The sequence below is a fragment of the Hoplias malabaricus genome, chromosome 7, assembly GCF_029633855.1.
Source record: "Hoplias malabaricus isolate fHopMal1 chromosome 7, fHopMal1.hap1, whole genome shotgun sequence".
Taxonomy (NCBI): Eukaryota; Metazoa; Chordata; class Actinopteri; order Characiformes; family Erythrinidae; genus Hoplias; species Hoplias malabaricus.
The window spans coordinates 9,795,790-9,814,917 of NC_089806.1; the positions used below are offsets into that span (position 1 = coordinate 9,795,790).

At 42.9% G+C, this 19,128-nt stretch overlaps 1 protein-coding gene across 1 annotated transcript in view; it reads left to right on the forward strand.

Moving 5' to 3' along the window:
- fut8b (fucosyltransferase 8b (alpha (1,6) fucosyltransferase)) overlaps positions 1–19,128 on the forward strand; it is a 155,295-nt gene that overhangs the window by 124,606 nt on the left and 11,561 nt on the right. Inside the window, exons 3-7 of the mRNA XM_066677558.1 lie at positions 190–305; positions 1,254–1,419; positions 7,857–7,971; positions 11,155–11,392; positions 16,169–16,415. Coding sequence (XP_066533655.1) covers positions 190–305; positions 1,254–1,419; positions 7,857–7,971; positions 11,155–11,392; positions 16,169–16,415 — 882 coding nt within the window. The remainder of the gene's footprint in view (positions 1–189; positions 306–1,253; positions 1,420–7,856; positions 7,972–11,154; positions 11,393–16,168; positions 16,416–19,128) is intronic.

The window sequence follows — 19,128 nt, forward strand, 5'->3', positions numbered from 1 at the left end:
CGATTCTCATCTTTTACAGCCTCCAACTCCATCTCTTTCCTCTTCTCTCTTTTCTAATCATTCTATTCATTTTTCTCTTTCTTTCTTTTCTTGTCTTAGTCATTTCTCACCTTTATTCTGTTCCCCATTAACATCATGTAAGGTGAAAGTCACCTGACCGTGTGTGTGTGTGTGTGTGTGTGTGTGTAGGATACCTGAAGGCCAGTCGGACGGTCCAGTCTCTGCAGGAAGACTGCGCTCTTTAGAGGAACAGCTGAGTCGAGCAAAGCAGAAAATAAACAGCTACCAGAGACTGTTTGGAGATGGTAAGTGTGTGTGGGGGTGTGTGTGAGAGTGAGTCTTTATCTCCACCTGGAATTAAATTAAAACAAAAAAGGAATTAAAGGAATGCGTCCAGGCCACCATCAAGTAACTAACATTCATTTTTATTTACTCTCTCTCTCTCTCTCTCTCTGTCTCTCTCTCTCTCTCTCTCTCTCTCTCTCTCTCTCGCTCTGTCTCTCACTCTCTCGCTCTCTGTCTCTCTCTCTCTCTCTTTCTCTCTCTCTCTCTCTCTCTCTCTCTCTCTCTCGCTCTGTCTCTCACTCTCTCGCTCTCTGTCTCTCTCTCTCTCTTTCTCTCTCTCTCTCTCTCTCTCTCTCTCTCTCTCTCTCTCTCTGTGTCTCTCTCTCTCTCTCGCTCTCTGTCTCTCTCTCTCTCTCTCTTTCTCTCTCTCTCTCTCTCTCTCTCTCTCTCTCTCGCTCTGTCTCTCTCTCTCTCGCTCTCTCTCTCTCGCTCTGTCTCTCTCTCTCTCGCTCTCTCTCTCTCTCTCTTTCTCTCTCTCTCTCTCTCTCTCTCTCGCTCTGTCTCTCTCTCTTTCTCTCTCTCTCTCTCGCTCTCTGTCTCTCTCTCTTTCTCTCTCGCTCTCTCTCTCTCTCTCTCTCTCTGTCTCTCTCTCTCACTATCTCTCTCTCTCACTCTCTCTTTATCTCTCTCTTTCTATCTCTCTCTCACTCTCTTTCTCTCGCTCTCTCTTTCTCTCGCTCTCACTCTCTCTCTTTTTCTCTCTCTCTCTCTCTTTCTCTCTCTCTTGCTCTCACTCTCTCTTTATCTCTTTTTCTCTCTCTCTCTCTCTTTCTCTCTCTCTTGCTCTCACTCTCTCTTTATCTCTTTTTCTCTCTCTCTCTCTCTTTCTCTCTCTCGCTCTTAATCTCTCTTTCTCCCTCTCTCACTCTCTTTTATCTCTCTCTCTCTCTTTCACTCTCTCTGTGAAGCCGGCCCGGGTCGAGAGCAGGAGGAGTACAGGAGGAAGGTGGAGAAGGGAGTGAGGGAGCTGTGGTATTTTGTTCGGAGTGAAGTGAAGAAACTGAGCCATGTGGATCCAGCCGTGCTGCAAAAACACACTGACATCCTGCTGCAGGACCTGGGACACCAGCAAAGGTCTCTCTCTCTCTCTCTATCTCTCTCTCTCGCACTCACACACACACACAAACACGCACACACACAAAAAAAAAAACAGTATTTACTTATGACCTATAGTTGCATAATGAGGTGCCCCCATAATTAATTGCATGTAAATAAAAACATATTCATTTAACATATAATTAACTTGGATATGTCCAGTGTTACAGGACTGTAATTCCAAATTGCCTAAGACGTTCTACTAGGTTCATATATCTTATTGTAATAACATGTACTTACACATGAACAGCCTATGAAATAGCCATGTAAAAACCATGCATGTAATCAGTTTCCCATGTGGAAGATATGGTTCCGCTTGTGACGCTCGATCTGTCTCCACTTCAGTTTAGTCCTGTTGTAATTATGAGTGTTTTCTGATATTTGAACAGAATATTCTCACATGTAAAGTGGGTAATAACATCAGTGAAATGAGAGCGGAACAGCAGAGTCTTCCAGCAGTACAAAGACGAGTGAAATAACTCAGAATTATACAGCACTTCCACTAGATCTGTTCTGGAAATGACAAGCGTCTTGAAATGTAGCACACACTTATTTTGCTGGTGCTGTGACCTTACTGTAACATGACACTATGAACACAAAGACAGCACTTTTATGTACACTTTTCTTTGAATGAATTCAGTCGTGCTGTGTAATATAACCGCAAAGGCAATGTCTATAGTTGCAATCTGTACATTCATGGCACTTTTCAAGCTGCAAGAGAATGGCATGCGCATACTGATCCAAAGATGCCAGTAATGCCAGAACTGAAATGTGGAATTCATCATTTAGTTTTGTTGCTGGTGTTTTTAAGCTGATAAATCTGATATCTGATAAAAAGTAGTGGCTAGATACACACACTCAAACTTATGGACACCTATCTTCCAAGTCGCCAATTCACCTACCAACGTGTGTTTTTGGACTGTGGGAGGAAACCGGAGCACCTGGAGGAAACCCACACAGACACAAGGAGAACACACCACACTCCTCACAGACAGTCACCCGGAGGAAACCCACACGGACACAGGGAGAACACACCACACTCCTCACAGACAGTCACCCGGAGGAAACCCACACAGACACAGGGAGAACACACCACACTCCTCACAGACAGTCACCCGGAGGAAACCCACGCAGACACAGGGAGAACACACCACACTCCTCACAGACAGTCACCCGGAGGAAACCCATGCGGACACAGAGAGAACACACCACACTCCTCACACAGTCATCCGGAGTAAACCCACGCAGACACAGAGAGAACACACCACACTCCTCACAGACAGTCACCCGGAGTAAACCCACGCAGACACAGGGAGAACACACCACACTCCTCACAGACAGTCACCCGGAGGAAACCCACACAGACACAGGGAGAACACACCACACTCCTCACAGACAGTCACCCGGAGGAAACCCACACAGACACAGAGAGAACACACCACACTCCTCACAGACAGTCACCCGGAGGAAACCCATGCGGACACAGGGAGAACACACCACACTCCTCACAGACAGTCACCCGGAGGAAACCCACACAGACACAGAGAGAACACACCACACTCCTCACAGACAGTCACCCGGAGGAAACCCACACAGACACAGAGAGAACACACCACACTCCTCACAGACAGTCACCCGGAGTAAACCCACGCGGACACAGGGAAAACACAACACACTCCTCACAGACAGTCACCCGGAGGAAACCCACGCAGACACAGGGAGAACCCACCACACTCCTCACAGACAGACACCCCCTAGTCATTCCACCATCTACTGTAAAGGCTAGAAACTGCTACTTCAGCAAAGAGGTATATACTTCCTGTGAATACACTTGATTTCAGAAGAAATGTTGGATGTACAAGTGTCTAACAAGTTGTGAACATTACAGCAGTTTCCTGCCCTGCTACGTGACCTGTAACGACTTCCACAGCAGTAAGTTGTCAGTTGTAACCTGAGGCAATACCAACAGCATTCTGTTTCCCAGGAGCAATAGGAGTTAGCATCAAGCTTGATGTTGGACATGGAAGTCAAAATCCTGGAGCTGTTCTGGACACCTCGCTGGCTGGCCTTCTGGCACCTGGAAGGGTAGAAAAAAAGTAAGGACGAGGGTCTGTCCTAGGAGAGACTGTGCTAGGAGGCTTTAAAATGATGGAAGGCTGCCCTGCCAGAACTTGGCTGGCATCTGGGGTCTGTTTCCTCATTATCAGGTTCCAAAACTTGGCCCAGGAATCTGGAATTTGTCCACATCAGGAGGCTGATTATCAGGGTTCGCAGGAGAGCAGAAGGCTTCTAATGTACAGGCGTAGATCAGGAGGTCTTCAGGGTAACGTAACATAAACAATAATTAAAAAACGATTAGAATGAAACCAGAGAGGTGCAGATATAACAGCTCCAGGTGAAAGAGTGCTGTATGTCAGGATCGCAGGGCGGACTGACGGAGGTGGAAGCACTTGTTAAAACACAGCGAACATTTTATTTTTAGAAAGGAAAGATAACAAAACAGATACAGACAGACAGACTTTGACAAAAAGACATAAGGTGCTAACAGAGACTTAGACAAAGAGAGCTAAACAAACTAAACTACAACACGGAGAGCTAGAGCAAACGGGACAGACAGACTAGAGAGCTAAACAGACTAACACTGAACAGAGAGCTAAACAGAGAGATCTAAACAGATAACTAACCGAAACGAGGATCAGCAGAGACAGACAGACTTGGGAGCAACACGACAACAGTGAAACAGCGGAGACAGACTTGTAAACAACATGACATTGCAAATGAAAAACAGCAGAGACAGACTAGACTGGGCAACACAATGACAGGAATTGAATGTCCGACAAGAGGAAGTGAGACAAGGGAACTTAAATACACAGACAAGGGACACCTGAGACTGATAACAAGGGGGCAGGATTACAAATAACACTGACGAGGACACTAATGAGGAGGAGGAGGAACAAAGGCGGGACTAGGGCAGAGACATGAACAATAATAAACAGAGCCACATGGCAGGGAAAACAAGCATGACAGGACAAGTGCGTGACACTGTAAAGGGTCTGAGCAATGTAAAATAAACAAATATGTAGCAGTAGGTTACAGTGTGATATGAACAATTGTGCAGGATACAATGGAACAAAAAGAAGTTGTAGGAACCTTTCACCTCAATAACAGCTGAAATAGTGAAGCATTACATAATCCAAATGGCATGACTCAACAGCAACTGTCGGCATACATCTAAGATGACTGCGGTCCTTGTCCACACCAAGATGCCAAGGAGGTGACCATCATCTGCAAATAGCAGTGATGAGACCTTCTTAGCCCACTGGTGGAAGCCCTCCTGTCCCAGACTGCACCTTACCACTCTCTCAGGAACAGGAGTGGAGACAAGGCACAACCCTGACTGAGTCCAATATCCACACTTAACAAGCTTGACTCGCTGCTGAGAATACGAAACCAACTCACACCCCAAGAGGACCGAACAGCTCGCCTGAATGACCTTGGTAACCCATACTCCCAGAGCACGCCCCACAGAATCACTCGGGGAATGTGGTCCCACACTTTCTCCAAATCCACAAAACACACATGGAACGGAGAAGCAAAAACCCTGAAGCCTGGGTTCTGGTAGCAGACAGATTCTTCTTTCCAGGTTGCTGACATAGACTTTCTCAGAGAGACTGAGAAGTATCATACCCCTCAATAATTGAAAAAAAAAAAAAAACATTGAAACCATCGCCCACTTTACCAATCCAAAGGCACTGTTCCCTATGGCCCCATGTTATCAACACCTTCAGCAGTTCCAGGCAAATCTAATCCCATCCCAAAGCCTTGCCACTGCAGAGCTATCTAACTAAACTCTACAACCCAGACACTTCTGCCTCTACCCCCTTCATAGCACATATGTCTCTCAAGTTTAGGGGCTCCTTAAAGTGCTCCTTCCAAGGCCTCATAATATCCTCAGTCGAGTTCAGAGTTTCACAGTTCTTGCTGACCTCAGCTTGGCTAGTTTCCCTCCCTCCTGAGTAAACAGAAACCATCACTTATTTATCAGGAAATGTCAAAATGATTAAAGAACAAGAAAATGATCAATAATAATAATATAAATAATCATTTAAATCTGCTATTTCATAATTAAGCCTGATTTAAAAGATGTGTAGTCAATTTCTGTCTATGGGATCAAAAGGAATTATATCTTTGGAATGCAGTTTCGAGCTGATGAAGTCCTAATTTTTGTAAGAATGTGCAATCCAGAGGATCTCTGAGGGCTTCACAAGCAGGACCCACATTCCTGGGCTTTAGCTCCCTCCTGGGAAGAGATGCGTTTATTGGTGATTAGTACAAAGAACTAGATCTAGTCCCCTGTGCCATGAGTGCCCTAGAACAGTTACAGTTTGTTGCCCCTGAGAAGGGTGTCCAGTTTAGAAGCCTTAGAAGGCTAGTTTAAAAAGTGAAGGGTAAATCCACCTCTAATGTGTTTTACGTGCCATCACTGTTAGAACAAAAACTTGTATGTCCAAACTGGTCTCTTTAAAAATGTAGTAAATGTAAAAATAAGAATAATGTTTAACAACAGTGTAGGGTGTGGTAAAGTCTAACAACCCACACACAAAGGATTCTCGCAGTCTTACACTGTATTTTTTGGTTTATAACACAACAAACACAAGCGCATACCCTTCAGCTGGCCTTGTGTGGGAGTGAACAAGTCGTTTTCTACTGTTAAGTGCATTTTTACTTTATGAATGCTGTGAATTTTGAATCGTTTTGACTTTATTTTGAATCTTGGAGCCTCTGAAGCTGAGTGTAAATATGTAGGTTATTCCTCTCCTCCACCTGCAGAGAAGACTCCACTGGCCTCTCTGTGTTCACCAGGTTCCTCCATGTGGAGCCAGAACATTTGAAACAGTTCCAGTATTTCATACATTGCACCGTGGACACTAATCGAACCAAACACCATCTATCTTCTGACTGGATACACGTATTGCTTTGGCAGGGGGTACATTTGCATATAGTTCAGATAGACTCAACTTTTCACAGCACAGCATCCCCCAAACTCAATGTGCTGGACCCATCAAACACACTGTGGCCATGACTGATGGAGCCAATGCTTTCCCATTAAAACGAATGGGATCTGTTGAGTTGTGTTGTCGCACCGGACCAATGTATATGCTTCATTAGCCTCGCAGTTCTGCTGTGCAACTAAAGAACGCTTCTTGTTTTGGACTCGTACGCAGGCAGCGAATGATAAATTACATTTTTGGACACGTACTGCATTAATTTTTACACCATACAAATGTAATATATTGTTTTGCTCTCGGTCACCCATTCTCAGTTCTCACATTCTCTGTATTCTTGTAGTTTTGCTGAGTTCTTTTCATTTCCTTCTCCCTCACTATCTCTCTCTCTCTCTCTGTCTTTTCTGCCTGCTGATATATTGATTAATAGGTAATGGATCAGTAATTGTCCCTCTATTACAGCTGTAATTGGCTGGTCACTCAGAGTCCAGTGCTGTGTCAGGGCTGTTCTTGTTGAGATTCAATCTGATACAGAGCCAGAGGCCTGTGATTCTGGTTCTCATTCTCATTTTCGTTTCTGGCTCCTGTCTCCACCTCCTCAGTTCCAAACCCAAGAGCCTCCGCACATTAGAGCAGATATTCAGGCGCTGATGTCTGAACAGTCTGCTCTGGGGTGATGTACACCGGTGATAAAGGCTGTTGGGTTGTAATGTAACCTGTCTGTGTTTGTTGTTTATAGCACCAGGCCACAAAGAACACCTCGGAGAGTGGACCCTTGGGCTAAAACTGTCCCAGCTGTCTTTGGGTTAAGCTTTTAAATTCTGTGGAGAGTAATGAATAATGAGTAAGGGTGGGAACAGTGCGGTGAAGCTGAACTTCAGTCAAATTTCAACTGCAGTGTTTATTAGAAAGAAGTAATAGAAGACTGTCTTTTTTTCCTCCCTCTCTTTCGTTCTTTCTCTCCCCCTTTACATTCAGGCAACTCCAAACACAGTCTACCATGTACAGCACTGACTGAAAACACAGTCTTACAGTATCAGACAAAAAAATTACATCATCCATATGGATATAGTCATCAGTTCATAAATATAACGACTTCCGAAAACTGTACTAATGCTTGTTATACAACAATGGCTAAAGAACAGCTTTTACGCTGCACTGATGTTCTACTTTGTCACGTACAAAACAAAACTGATACATTAGATCATACTCAATATGTGACTGAATGTAATCAAAGCTCCACCTACATAAATAACAACACTGTGCATCATCTCTGATCAGTGATCATTCCTGTAAACCAATATTACACTGCAATGAAACACAAGATGTGAAGTGGACAATGATGCAACAGTGAGTGCTGGAGACAAAATAAGGATTACATTATGTTTCATGTTCGTTTCTCTTTTCTAGGTCCATCATGACCGACCTGCACTACCTCAGCCAAGCGGATGGAGCTGGAGAGTGGAGGGAGAAAGAGGCCAAGGATCTGTCCATCCTTGTACAGAATAGGATATCCTACCTACAGGTACACAAGTAGTCTGAGACTGAAAGGTAGAGATGGGTAGAGTAGCCTGCACTCTTCAAAATAAAGGTGATACAAAGGGTTGTTTGATCACTACCATAGAAGAACCATTATTGGTTCCGTAAAGACCCGTTTTGTTAATAACTTTACAAGGTTCTTCACACTCAAAAATAGTTCTTTGTGGAGACAAAATGGTTCTCCTATGGCATCATTCAAAGAACCCTTTGCAGAACCTTTATATTTAAGATATTTTCAGCAGCTATAACAGCTTCCGTTCTTCTACAAAGGCATTTCCTACAAGATTTTGGATTGTGTCTGTGGAAATTCTTGCCCATTCAATCAGAAGAGCACTTGTGAAGTCAGACGCTGATGATGGACGAGAAGGCTTGACTTGTAATCTCCATTCCAGTTCATCCTAAAGTTGTTCAGTGGGGTTGAGACCAGGGCTCTGTGCAGGCCAAGTCAAGTTCTTTTACTCCAAACTCCTTTGTGGACCTTGTTTTGTGCAGTCTGGCAGATAGAAATGCATGATTCACCTCTCTAAAGAACAAGCTTCCAGTTCCCCAGAATTGTACACAAAGCTTACCACCACTCCATCCATCACGTAGCATTGTGCTTGATGATGTAAGGCTTGCTCACTCCATGGAAACTCATGCCATGAAACTTCTTGTGCTGATGTTAATGGGTTTGGAAATCTGCAGTTAGTGTGTCAGCAGAGCATTGGTGACTTTTACACACTGCACTCTGGGACTCACCCAACTTTACATGGTCTGTCACTATGTGGCTGAGTTGCTGTGGTTCCTAAACACTTCCACTTTTCAATAATAGCACTCACAGTTGATCACGGAATGTCTATGTGGGAAGACATTTCACAAACTCACTTGTTGCAAAAGTATCATGCTATTACACTACCACACTTGAATTCAGTGATCACTTTAGAATGACCTATACTTTCACAATTGTTTGTTAAGGCAGAATACATGGCTAAGTGCTTGATTTCATAAACAAAATTACATACTGAGTAACTTCTAGAACAGCGTGTAGGACATCCAACATATATCAGTACAGGAAATGAAGCATGTACAGCTTTATTCTTCAATTCCTGATGTTGTTTTGGTCTAAAATAAAAATGATTAACCTCTAAAGACAGCAGTGTGACCAATCACAGAGCAGGACATATGATGTCATTTCCATTTTCCCAATTCTAGTATCACAGAAATGATTAACCAACACTATTTTGTGCAGTATTCGTTCACAGGGATCCAATATAGCATTCAGTGCCTGTTTTATCTTTTAATACCAACTACGTTTTCACTTCACGTTTATTCTTTCCCATCAGCGTCAGGCTGAGTCACATAGTTTAACATATTTCCCTTTGCTTTTCATTCTGAATGATATCTGAAGGAGTGCTTCATTAGCTCTAAGCTGGGAATAAGCGCTGAGGGTTTATTTGATGAGACAGTGGAGCTGTAATGAAGGCGACGCTAAGCCACTCAGGCTCACTGTGCTGCCGACACAGCACTTTCAGCCTCTTCCGCAAACACACACTTTAGCCGTCATTGCGCTCAGCTACACACCCGAAGCATTACGCTTTAATTAAGAGGAGAAGCCATTGCACCTCTGTTTGAAAACAAACAGAAGCGGTGAGGTTCATGCGATGGTGGAGAGTGATGCGCGTGAGACTCCAACATCAACACCACACCACTTACTGCGGAGTTATCCACATCAGCCACAAAACACTGAGCACGTGCCCCACGTGTGTATCACACACACTGCGACCCTCATTCTACAAAGTTGTGTAAGAGAGCGTGCAGATTTGAATGCGATGAATGATGTATCAACTCTTTTCATGAAACTTTCTTACCACGTGGGAACAAGAGGTTTGAGCACAGTGGACTAATCATCTTCAGTGTCTGAACTCAGGCTCCACCCACAAGGCCTCATTTGCATGTCATTTACATAGAGCATGCCCTAATTATTGCGAATCGGCAGTGAGCCAATGAAACATATGAAATTCAAAGCATTGTGAGATGAATGTCAAGTCGGTGAACTTTGTATGCACTCGTTTTATGACCACTTACACTGCTTTGATAAATTAGGCCCCCTATGTCCAAACATTCATTAGAATTAAATGTCACTGTATTGGCAACTCTGTTTGCACACAGTGGAATTTGTTCTCCACATTTAACCCAATCCGTGTAGTGAAACACACATTTACACACACACTACTAGGGGGCAGTGAGCATACATGACTGGAGTGGTGGGCAGCCCTAGCCCTGGCGCCTGGGGTGCAGTTGCTCAAGGACACTTCAGTCATGTTCTACCGGCTCCTTACAAGCCCAGTTCCCTAACCACCAGGCCTCATGGGCACCTCTTAGAACTTCCAAATTTTTGCCTCCTTTATAGGAACACAGCTCAATATATTTACCATAACATTACAGCTTCTAAATCATTGTGAAGCTTCACAGACCTGTAATAGGCAGAATAGTGCCTCTGCTGTGACTACTCCAGACTCAACACTGCAGAAATTGCACTATGTAGCTTTTGAGGAGGGTAGGAAACCACCTCTTTTCTTCGTCTCCCACCCTCTTGATTTTAGGACAGAGTACACTGTAAAAGTGCTACACTGTGACTGTAGGGGGAGCCCAACTGCAGTTTACCATTCCCAGTGCTAGACAGAGGGGGTATAAAGACCACCAGCGTTGCACATTGGAGCTCTGTGAAATGGGAAATGCTTTCCCAGTAAACAATTAGCCATTGATTCAACGTTGAAATAACGTAATGACTGCCGTCTAATCAACGTTCTCTTAAGGTTGAAAATGAAAGTTGAAAAGACGTCCAAACACAGACATTGAAAAGACGACTATTAGACGTATTTTGGACGTCCATTGACGTTATTAATTGGTCCAGAAATAAATTACTTGTATAAAACGCGTTTTGGACGTCCACTGACGTTATCGATTGGTCACCACTTAACTAACTTATTAAGATGGATTTTGGACGTCCATTGACGTTTAAAATATGTCCTTGATGGACAGACTACTTTTAGACCTATTTTGAAAGTCCAGGGACGTTCCTTGTTTACTGGGTTACAGTTCTGATGATGGGGTGATATTTACAAAACAACCGACATGAGTTTGTGGAGCTTTTATAATGGTAATATTCTTTCTTCCTGGTTTCTCCCAGAATCCCCCGGACTGCAGTAAGGCCAGGAAGCTGGTGTGTAACATTAATAAAGGGTGTGGTTACGGCTGCCAGCTTCATCATGTGGTGTACTGCTTCATGATCGCGTATGGTACCCAGCGCACGCTCATCCTCGAGTCACACAACTGGCGCTACGCTAACAGCGGCTGGGAGACGGTGTTCAGACCGGTCAGTGACACCTGCACTGACCGAACCGGAGCAACCACCGGACACTGGTCAGGTGAGTGGTGATGAGGTTTGATTCGTGGTCGTCACTGGAGTCATACCTTTTACTATCATTGTGATGGTACCATTCACTATCACTGAGGGTAGTGTCTTTCAGCTTCACTGCGGTGTTTTTTCCATTGTCCTTGGGGTGGTATACTTTAAACAGTATAGGACTGGGTGCTCTGAGAATAGCAGAGATTCTGTGGGACAGAATAGAGGTGTTAAGTAGGTTGGGACTTTTTTTATTTGCCATGATATTTTAGGTATCATCTTCTACTTCAGAATGATTTCAATAGGTCTCCGTGGACTCTACAATCTCTCTCTCTCTCTCTCTCTCTCTCTCTCTCTCTGCTTTCTTCGTCTTTTAGTATTCCACATATCTTTCTTTCACAGTCTTCCCTGTGTTCTCTGCCTTTCATTCTTTGTCCTCTGCATGCTCTCTCTCACTCTTTCATGCCTTTGGTATGGTGCTCTAATTCATATCTCTGAGCAGTAGCTCTCAGAGGAGACGGATCCTCGTCTGAACTGCCAAAGAAAAGAACAACTCTTGTGTTAGCAAAGTGTGAACGTGTGTGACCTGCTCTCACAGCAATGTTCAGAGCTTTATCTGAAGTTTCCACCGGCACCTGCACCTGCACACTTTATTAAATCCACAGTTCAGCAAAATCGTCCCAGTTTCTCCACCCCTTCCCACATTGTAGACCCTCAGCCAAGACGTGATGATGACGTGATGATGTCTTTAGGTTTTGCAGTGGAGCTAATGAGGCTGATGTTGCTAACTGTGGGGGAGGGGGAGCTATTTGGGGTTCACAGTCTGTGGAGAGTAGTGAGTGGTGTTTTGGTGTGTGGTAAAGATTGTTACCTACTCTACCCAACTCTACTTGGGACATGGCACGTGATTATTCTTCCACCCACAAGTGAAGTTGGTTATGTCACAAATTACCATCTCTAATAGGATCAGTGGGTTCTGGAAACCACAAAAGCAGTGGTAATGTTAAGCGTTGTTTACTCATCATGTATTTCATCGCTCTCCAATTAAAAACATGTATCTAAATTTTTGTGGATTTTCACTTTATTTTGAACACAGCAGCTGTCCTTCACATTGTGTAAAAATGTTATGACAGGAACTATACCAATGCTTAAAAAAGACTTGGAATAAATCTGTTTTCTTTCATAGAATGAACGTTTGTTTCCTTCACCTGTAAAGTTGAGATACAATTGAGATACATGTTTTTAATTGGACAGCGACGATTTTTTGGGGGGGCACTGAATACAACTTTGCAACACATTAGTTCAGACAGATCAGTAGAGTTTTTTCTTTCTTTGTTGCACCATCCAGCTCTCAGTGGAGTTTTTCATCAGCCACCGATCCAAGGAGCGTTTGAACCTCTTCACAAGACGTGCTGTAATTTTCAAGCTGCTGCTGTGAGTTGGATAAATACAAATGTCATCTCTGCTGTAGCTTGGACATTGTTCAGTTGCCTGGTTTGGCTGGATGTCTGTATTTCATCATGATTGACAGTAGGGATGGGCGGTGTCCACATTTTTCATACCGTCATACCGTCTCAACATGTCTGTCAGGTTGCGCTGAGCCTGATATCTGTGAGCACAAAGTCAAGTGAATTTAGCTAAACACAGTCCGACCGTGCACACGACACACGTGTTGACGATAAAAACCCATTTCTGAGAGAAAGCAAATTTCAGCGACTGGTGCTGAAGGCTGAAATAAGGCAGTTCTACACTGTTTAGAAGCACAGCTGGTGCTAACAGGCATTTGTCGTTTAGCACACCACAGCAGATTTTTCAGCGAACTGAGGCTCAAACCACACATATTTAGAGGATAAAGCCATATACCTGTGAACACAAAGTCGAGTGAAGTATTTTCTGAGAATTTTGTCTGTTTACAGCTATTTTCCTCTCTCTTTTAACAAAAACTCAGCGCTAAACTTAGAACTTCGATGGGTTACTGGGCTTGTGTTTTTCCCCCCACCCGTTTTCAGACTGTGACCTCAGCAGTCATTGAGCTCCTACAGTTTGGAACCTACTTGGAGTGAGCAGGTTCTAAAAATAGTACCCTGTTCCAAGGACCAAGTACCAAATTTAGCCAAACGGAAAAGCAAAAAAGCAGAGGAGGTTCCAGTCAAGCCTCGTAGTGTAGGTACCATGCCGTGAAAAAGTGCCAATAGAAATGCTCGGTTCCATTAAGATGAACAGTAGACCTTCTCCAGACAGTGGGTACAGTAGACAGTAAGTTATTGGTGTGGTTTGAGGACAAGCTGAAATTTTCTCTGCACTTTGTTTCCTCATTAACGCGGCTGGGGGAGTCGCTTATCGGAGACACTTCGCCAGAAGTGCTCAAGCCTGGAGAAAAAAATCTCTCTCTCTCTCTCTCTCTGTCCCTCTCTCTCTTGCATGAGCTGCCAGTGTTCTTATATAAGTACAGCAGGACCCGGGAATATTTTCTGCCGTTAAATATTTGATGCCTTGCCCAATTTAAATTCGGAGCATGTTCCCGCGTGCCCTGCTCTTTGTGCTCAGAGGCCCCGCTCATTTGTGGTGCCTCAGTTTGGCTGCTGTTCGCTTCTAGACCCCCTTCTGTAGCGAGAACCCTCCTCACAAGAGGTTACTTCCCCGGCTCCTGATTGAGTTCTAAGAGCCGGCGCTGCTGTGTAAGAGAGGCGTAATTAGAAGAGAAGCTGTATGCTGTGTGTTGGTCTGGTTTATGCAGTGAACTAAACGCTGCATCTCAAAGCCAAGGCTGCAGCCGAGGTAGCTTGCATTTTATCCACTGTTATGTCAAGGCTGTTCCAATCCTGTCCTTGGAATACAGCCGGGAAATGGGGCCTACACTCTGAGATTTCAAGGATGGGATTGATGTATCCTTCATAATGTGTAGCAAAAGTTTGTGCGTACCTTTTCTACTGAGTTTCACCCAGTGCTGAAACAGACATTCCGCTGTACGCACCGACCAATAGAACGGGACGTTCTGTATCAGCTCAGACAAGGCTAAGATAATAACCTTATTATATTGGAAAAAAAAAAAACAAGCAAGTGTGGGACAGAGGGATATAAAGCCCCCGAGCACTAGGTTGTGGGCCAGATATAACGATGGTATATTTTTACCATATCAACCAGTTCTAGACCAGTTCTCTCTCTCTCTCCTGAGAAGTTAAGTGACCTTCTTAATCAGTTTCAAACAGACCTTTGCTCCCAGCCATGTGCTTCTCACAGTCAAGCCCTAAGAGAGGTGGAGACAAGAGAGATGGATGAAGAAAGAGAGAGAGAGAGAGAGAGAGAGAGAGAGAGAATGAAAGAGGATGTCACCTTGCAGTGTAATATTCAGTGACTTGCAGAAACTTTCTGCCAGCAAGCTTTGAGGATATCATTGATAAAACTCCCCATCACTCTCTCTCTTTCTCTCTCTCTCTCTCTCTCTCTCTCCAAATCATCCTCCCGCTCTATCTTTCTTCTTTCCCTTACTCCCTTCTCTCCTTCTATCTTTCTCTCTTTCTCTCTCGCTCACTCCCTGCCATACAAATGGTGTGATTAGCCCTCCCTCCAGCTGACTGTGCAGTTCTGTGGAAATCCTGCTTAAGCGCTTTAAATAGTGTATTTAAATAGTGTAGGACTCATCAGCATTGTGGCGTTACGAGCGGAGGGTGATATATTGAGCATTTGGCTTTATATCTGCTGTATGGATTTTATATTCCGCCACAGTGTTCCCAAGGGACGAGGTCAAATCTAAACACAGCAGCTTTTAGCCTCCCATGATTTAATGTTCCATATGTGCTTTATAGAGGTATTAATCACTTCAGGATGTGGAAATACTCGGCCTTATTGGTGAATAAGGGCTTAGGCAGTGCCAGAAAGTCTAGGTCCAGCACGCTTTTCTCATTCTCCTGCTCAAACACACTATTACACCCTATTAAACCTGAGGAGGACAGTGGAATCAGGTGCAGTAGAGCGAGGAAATCACACAACACAGGACCTGGAGACTAGGCCTGAACAAGGGCTGTTTCTAAGTTATTATTACAGTAGCAGCCTGTCCAGCTATTACAGATTTCTGCGTGAATACAGATTTCAGTTACAGATTTCAGAGTGAAAAGACTTCCTCCACGCCATAACACTGGATGTGTGTGGAAACAAAAGATGTCCCAAAAGTTTCAGCATCTGGTTTCTTTCACCTGTGCAACTGGCAGGGAGAGGTCTCATGAGGCACTGCACAGACACATTATTGTTCATGGAAGGTACAATTAGTGTAAATATCCCCCCAAACAGGGGGGCAGCAAGGGAATATAAATAATGCATCAGAATAAACTGTTCTGATTCTGACTCTGACTCTGATTCTGATTCTCTTTCTGATTCTGTTTTGGGTTTGTTTCTGTTTTGAATTTTGATTCTGTTTCTGACTCTGATTCTGTTTTGATTTTTTCTGACACTGATTCTGTTTTAATGTTGACTCTGACTCTGATTCTGTTTTGATTTTCTCTGAAACTGATTCTGTTTTAATTTTGACTCTGACTCTGATTCTGTTTTGATTTTCTCTGACACTGATTCTGTTTTAATGTTGACTCTGACTCTGAATCTGTTTTGATTTTCTCTGAAACTGATTCTGTTTTAATTTTGACTCTGTTTACTGTTTCTGATTCTCTGACTCTGCCTCTGATTCTGATTCAGTTTTGATTTGATTCCGTTTCTGACTCTGATTCTGTTTTAATGTTGACTCTGGTTCTGCCTTGTTTCAGATTGTTACTGTCTCTGTCTCTTTCTGATTCTGATTCCAATATAGGGGAAGATAATGACCGGGATATCCAGGTGGTGGAGCTGCCCATAGTAGACAGTCTTCACCCCAGGCCCCCATACCTGCCCCTAGCCATCCCGGAGGACCTGGCGCCCCGACTCCAACGTCTCCATGGCGACCCCTCTGTGTGGTGGGTGTCTCAGTTTGTGAAGTATCTGGTGCGTCCACAGGCCTGGCTGGAGAAGGAGATGCAGGAGGCCAGCGTTAAACTGGGCTTCAAACACCCCATCATCGGGTCAGTGCACTTCATCAACCAGTCAGTGTTTACAGTGTTGTTTTTTGGTTTTCTTTTTGTTTTGTGTTTTTCTTTTTTAATTGAGAATTTGAAAACAATTTAAAATAAGGTCTACATGTTATTGAGTACTGAATTATTAGCAGCCATTAATACAAGGCCTAGTACATGGAAACAAAGGATTTACATAGAAGATAATATGTGTGATATAACATTCTGACATTCTGATATTATTCATCAATACTTACCCCATTTTAAACATGCTTACAAAATATGTGTACATTTAATTTATTATTAAATACGAAACCTTTTAATAAACTGTAAATACAGAGACTTGGAGAGAAAACACATTTAAATTAGAATTTTGATAGAATTCTAAATGTAGCATAAATTGCTGTCTGATATGAGTGAGTTAACACTTAAAAGATAAAAGACAATTCCCAAGATCCATACAATGTCTACTAAACATAATTGTGTTCATGTGAATGTATGACTAATTAACATGAACACATGAACCCAACTTACGTTAACACTAACCCTAACCCCAAAATTAACTATTAAACCATCTGTCAGCTCCAAAAAAGTGGAAACAACAGTGTTTTGTGCTTGTTTAATGCTATTGCTAACACTTAAAGCTAAACCTAACCATAATCCTGAACATAACCCTAAACCGAACCATAAACCCAGCTGTCGTCTTCAAAAGATTAGATATGGCAGCAGGAGGTAGTGAAACACAGATTACAGCGCTGTTTCTGTAGCCCTTTATTGTTTGCAGAACAGAGAGTGTGAGTGTATTTTTTGAAACAGCACCACCTGTGGAAGGGAGTTCACGTAGTGAAAAAAATATGTATAATTTTTATCAACACAACACTACACACACACAAATATACAGATATAATATTCAGGTTTCAGGTTGTTGTGTACTGTTATCTTTAACTAGAATAACTCAAATTAAATGTTGCCATGATTATAGACAGTGTCAGAAGCCATAATCAGGTCTATTACACATGACTAATCATCTCCACATGGACTGAGACACGTGGAGTTTAGACAAGTTGTTGGAATGTGTTGATTGGTGCGCTAAAAATATCTTGGGTCCATTTATATTGTCTGTAATAACTGTGTAGCAAGACTACAACAATAACTGTGTAGTATCCATACATGTAAAACACTAATTTCTGCTGATGTACGCAGTGTCTCAGTGTTACTGATGGATTACAGCAGCAGAGATTATGTAAATAAACAAGTGCATGACCTTTACCTTTTTTGTGTAATTATACAAGTAGCTACTACATAATTACATGTAATTATATTGGTAAATAGTGAGGCCAATACATATGTATATTTAGATTATCTGTACTACTGTGATCTATCTGTATCAGCAGTAAGGAAATTGTTGCAGGTAATTCTATTATATTGACCCAAACTTCCATTCCTTGTTAACTACACTACAGGGTGGGCCATTTATATGGATACACCTTAATAAAAAGGGAATGGTTGGTGATATTAACTTCCTGTTTGTAGCACATTAGTATATGGGAGGGGGAAAATTTTCAAGATGGGTGGTGATCATGGCGGCCATTTTGAAGTCGGCCATTTTGAATCCAACTTTTGTTTTTTCAATGGGAAGAGGGTCATGTGACACATCAAACTTATTGGGAATTTCACAAGGAAAACAATGGTGTGGTTTTAACATAACTTTATTCTTTCATGAGTTATTTACAAGTTTCTGACCACTTATAAAATGTGTTCAAAGTGCTGCCCATTGTGTTGATTGTCAATGCAACCCTCTTCTCCCACTCTTCACACACTGATAACAACACCACAGGAGAAATGCTAGCACAGGCTTCCAGTATCCGTAGTTTCAGGTGCTGCACATTAAAATAAATCCATTGTCCAACACATTCCTGAGTAATGTAAAGCTGAGTACTGTCTCTTCACCACCAGCTCATTAATGGTCTGTGACAGGGGAACTCTCCTCTTTTTCATCTTCCCACTGTTTTATACAGAATAAAAAGAGGATATATTTCAGCACATCTCTAGTGTTAATCAGCGTAGAGAGAGTCAGTTCTGAGATGAGAGGAATAGCAATGCCCTACTGCTGAACTCTGACTGGATTTGATTGCAGTACACACTTCACCAAACGTGTGTTCATTTGTTACACTGTGTAGATTATCACTTTCTGAGTGTTGTTTTGCAAGTTATTCATTCAGAAAATAAAATGGGATGCTTTTGAGCATCTGCACATAAGCCTAAGGGCATTGTGCTAAGTGGCAAGTGTTGGCTAGAGGGCAATAAAGCACCAGCCACCCCCACACACACACACCTCCAGCACTGGGCTGTGGAGCAGTGGAATTGTTTTCTGTGATGTTTATGATCCAGAACTGATCAACCAACATCTGACCTCATTAATGCTCTTGTGGCTGCCAGCATATCCACACAGCAATGTTCCAAAATAAAGTAAGGCATTCCCAGAAAAGTAGAAGCTGTTACTGCAGCAAAAAGGGGACCAAGTGATTATTAATACCCTTTGGGTATAGTGTACTTCAGGTTCCAACAGGGATTTTATGTGGTTTCTATGTGTTGTAAGGACACTTGGCTTAATTAAGAAATTACATCCTTTTAACAATGTTTTAACCTCTAGTGTAAAGCCTTGCCAGAGGAGTAAAGGCTGTGACTGCAGTAAAATAGAGAAACTCTCTATCTTTCCCCTGTG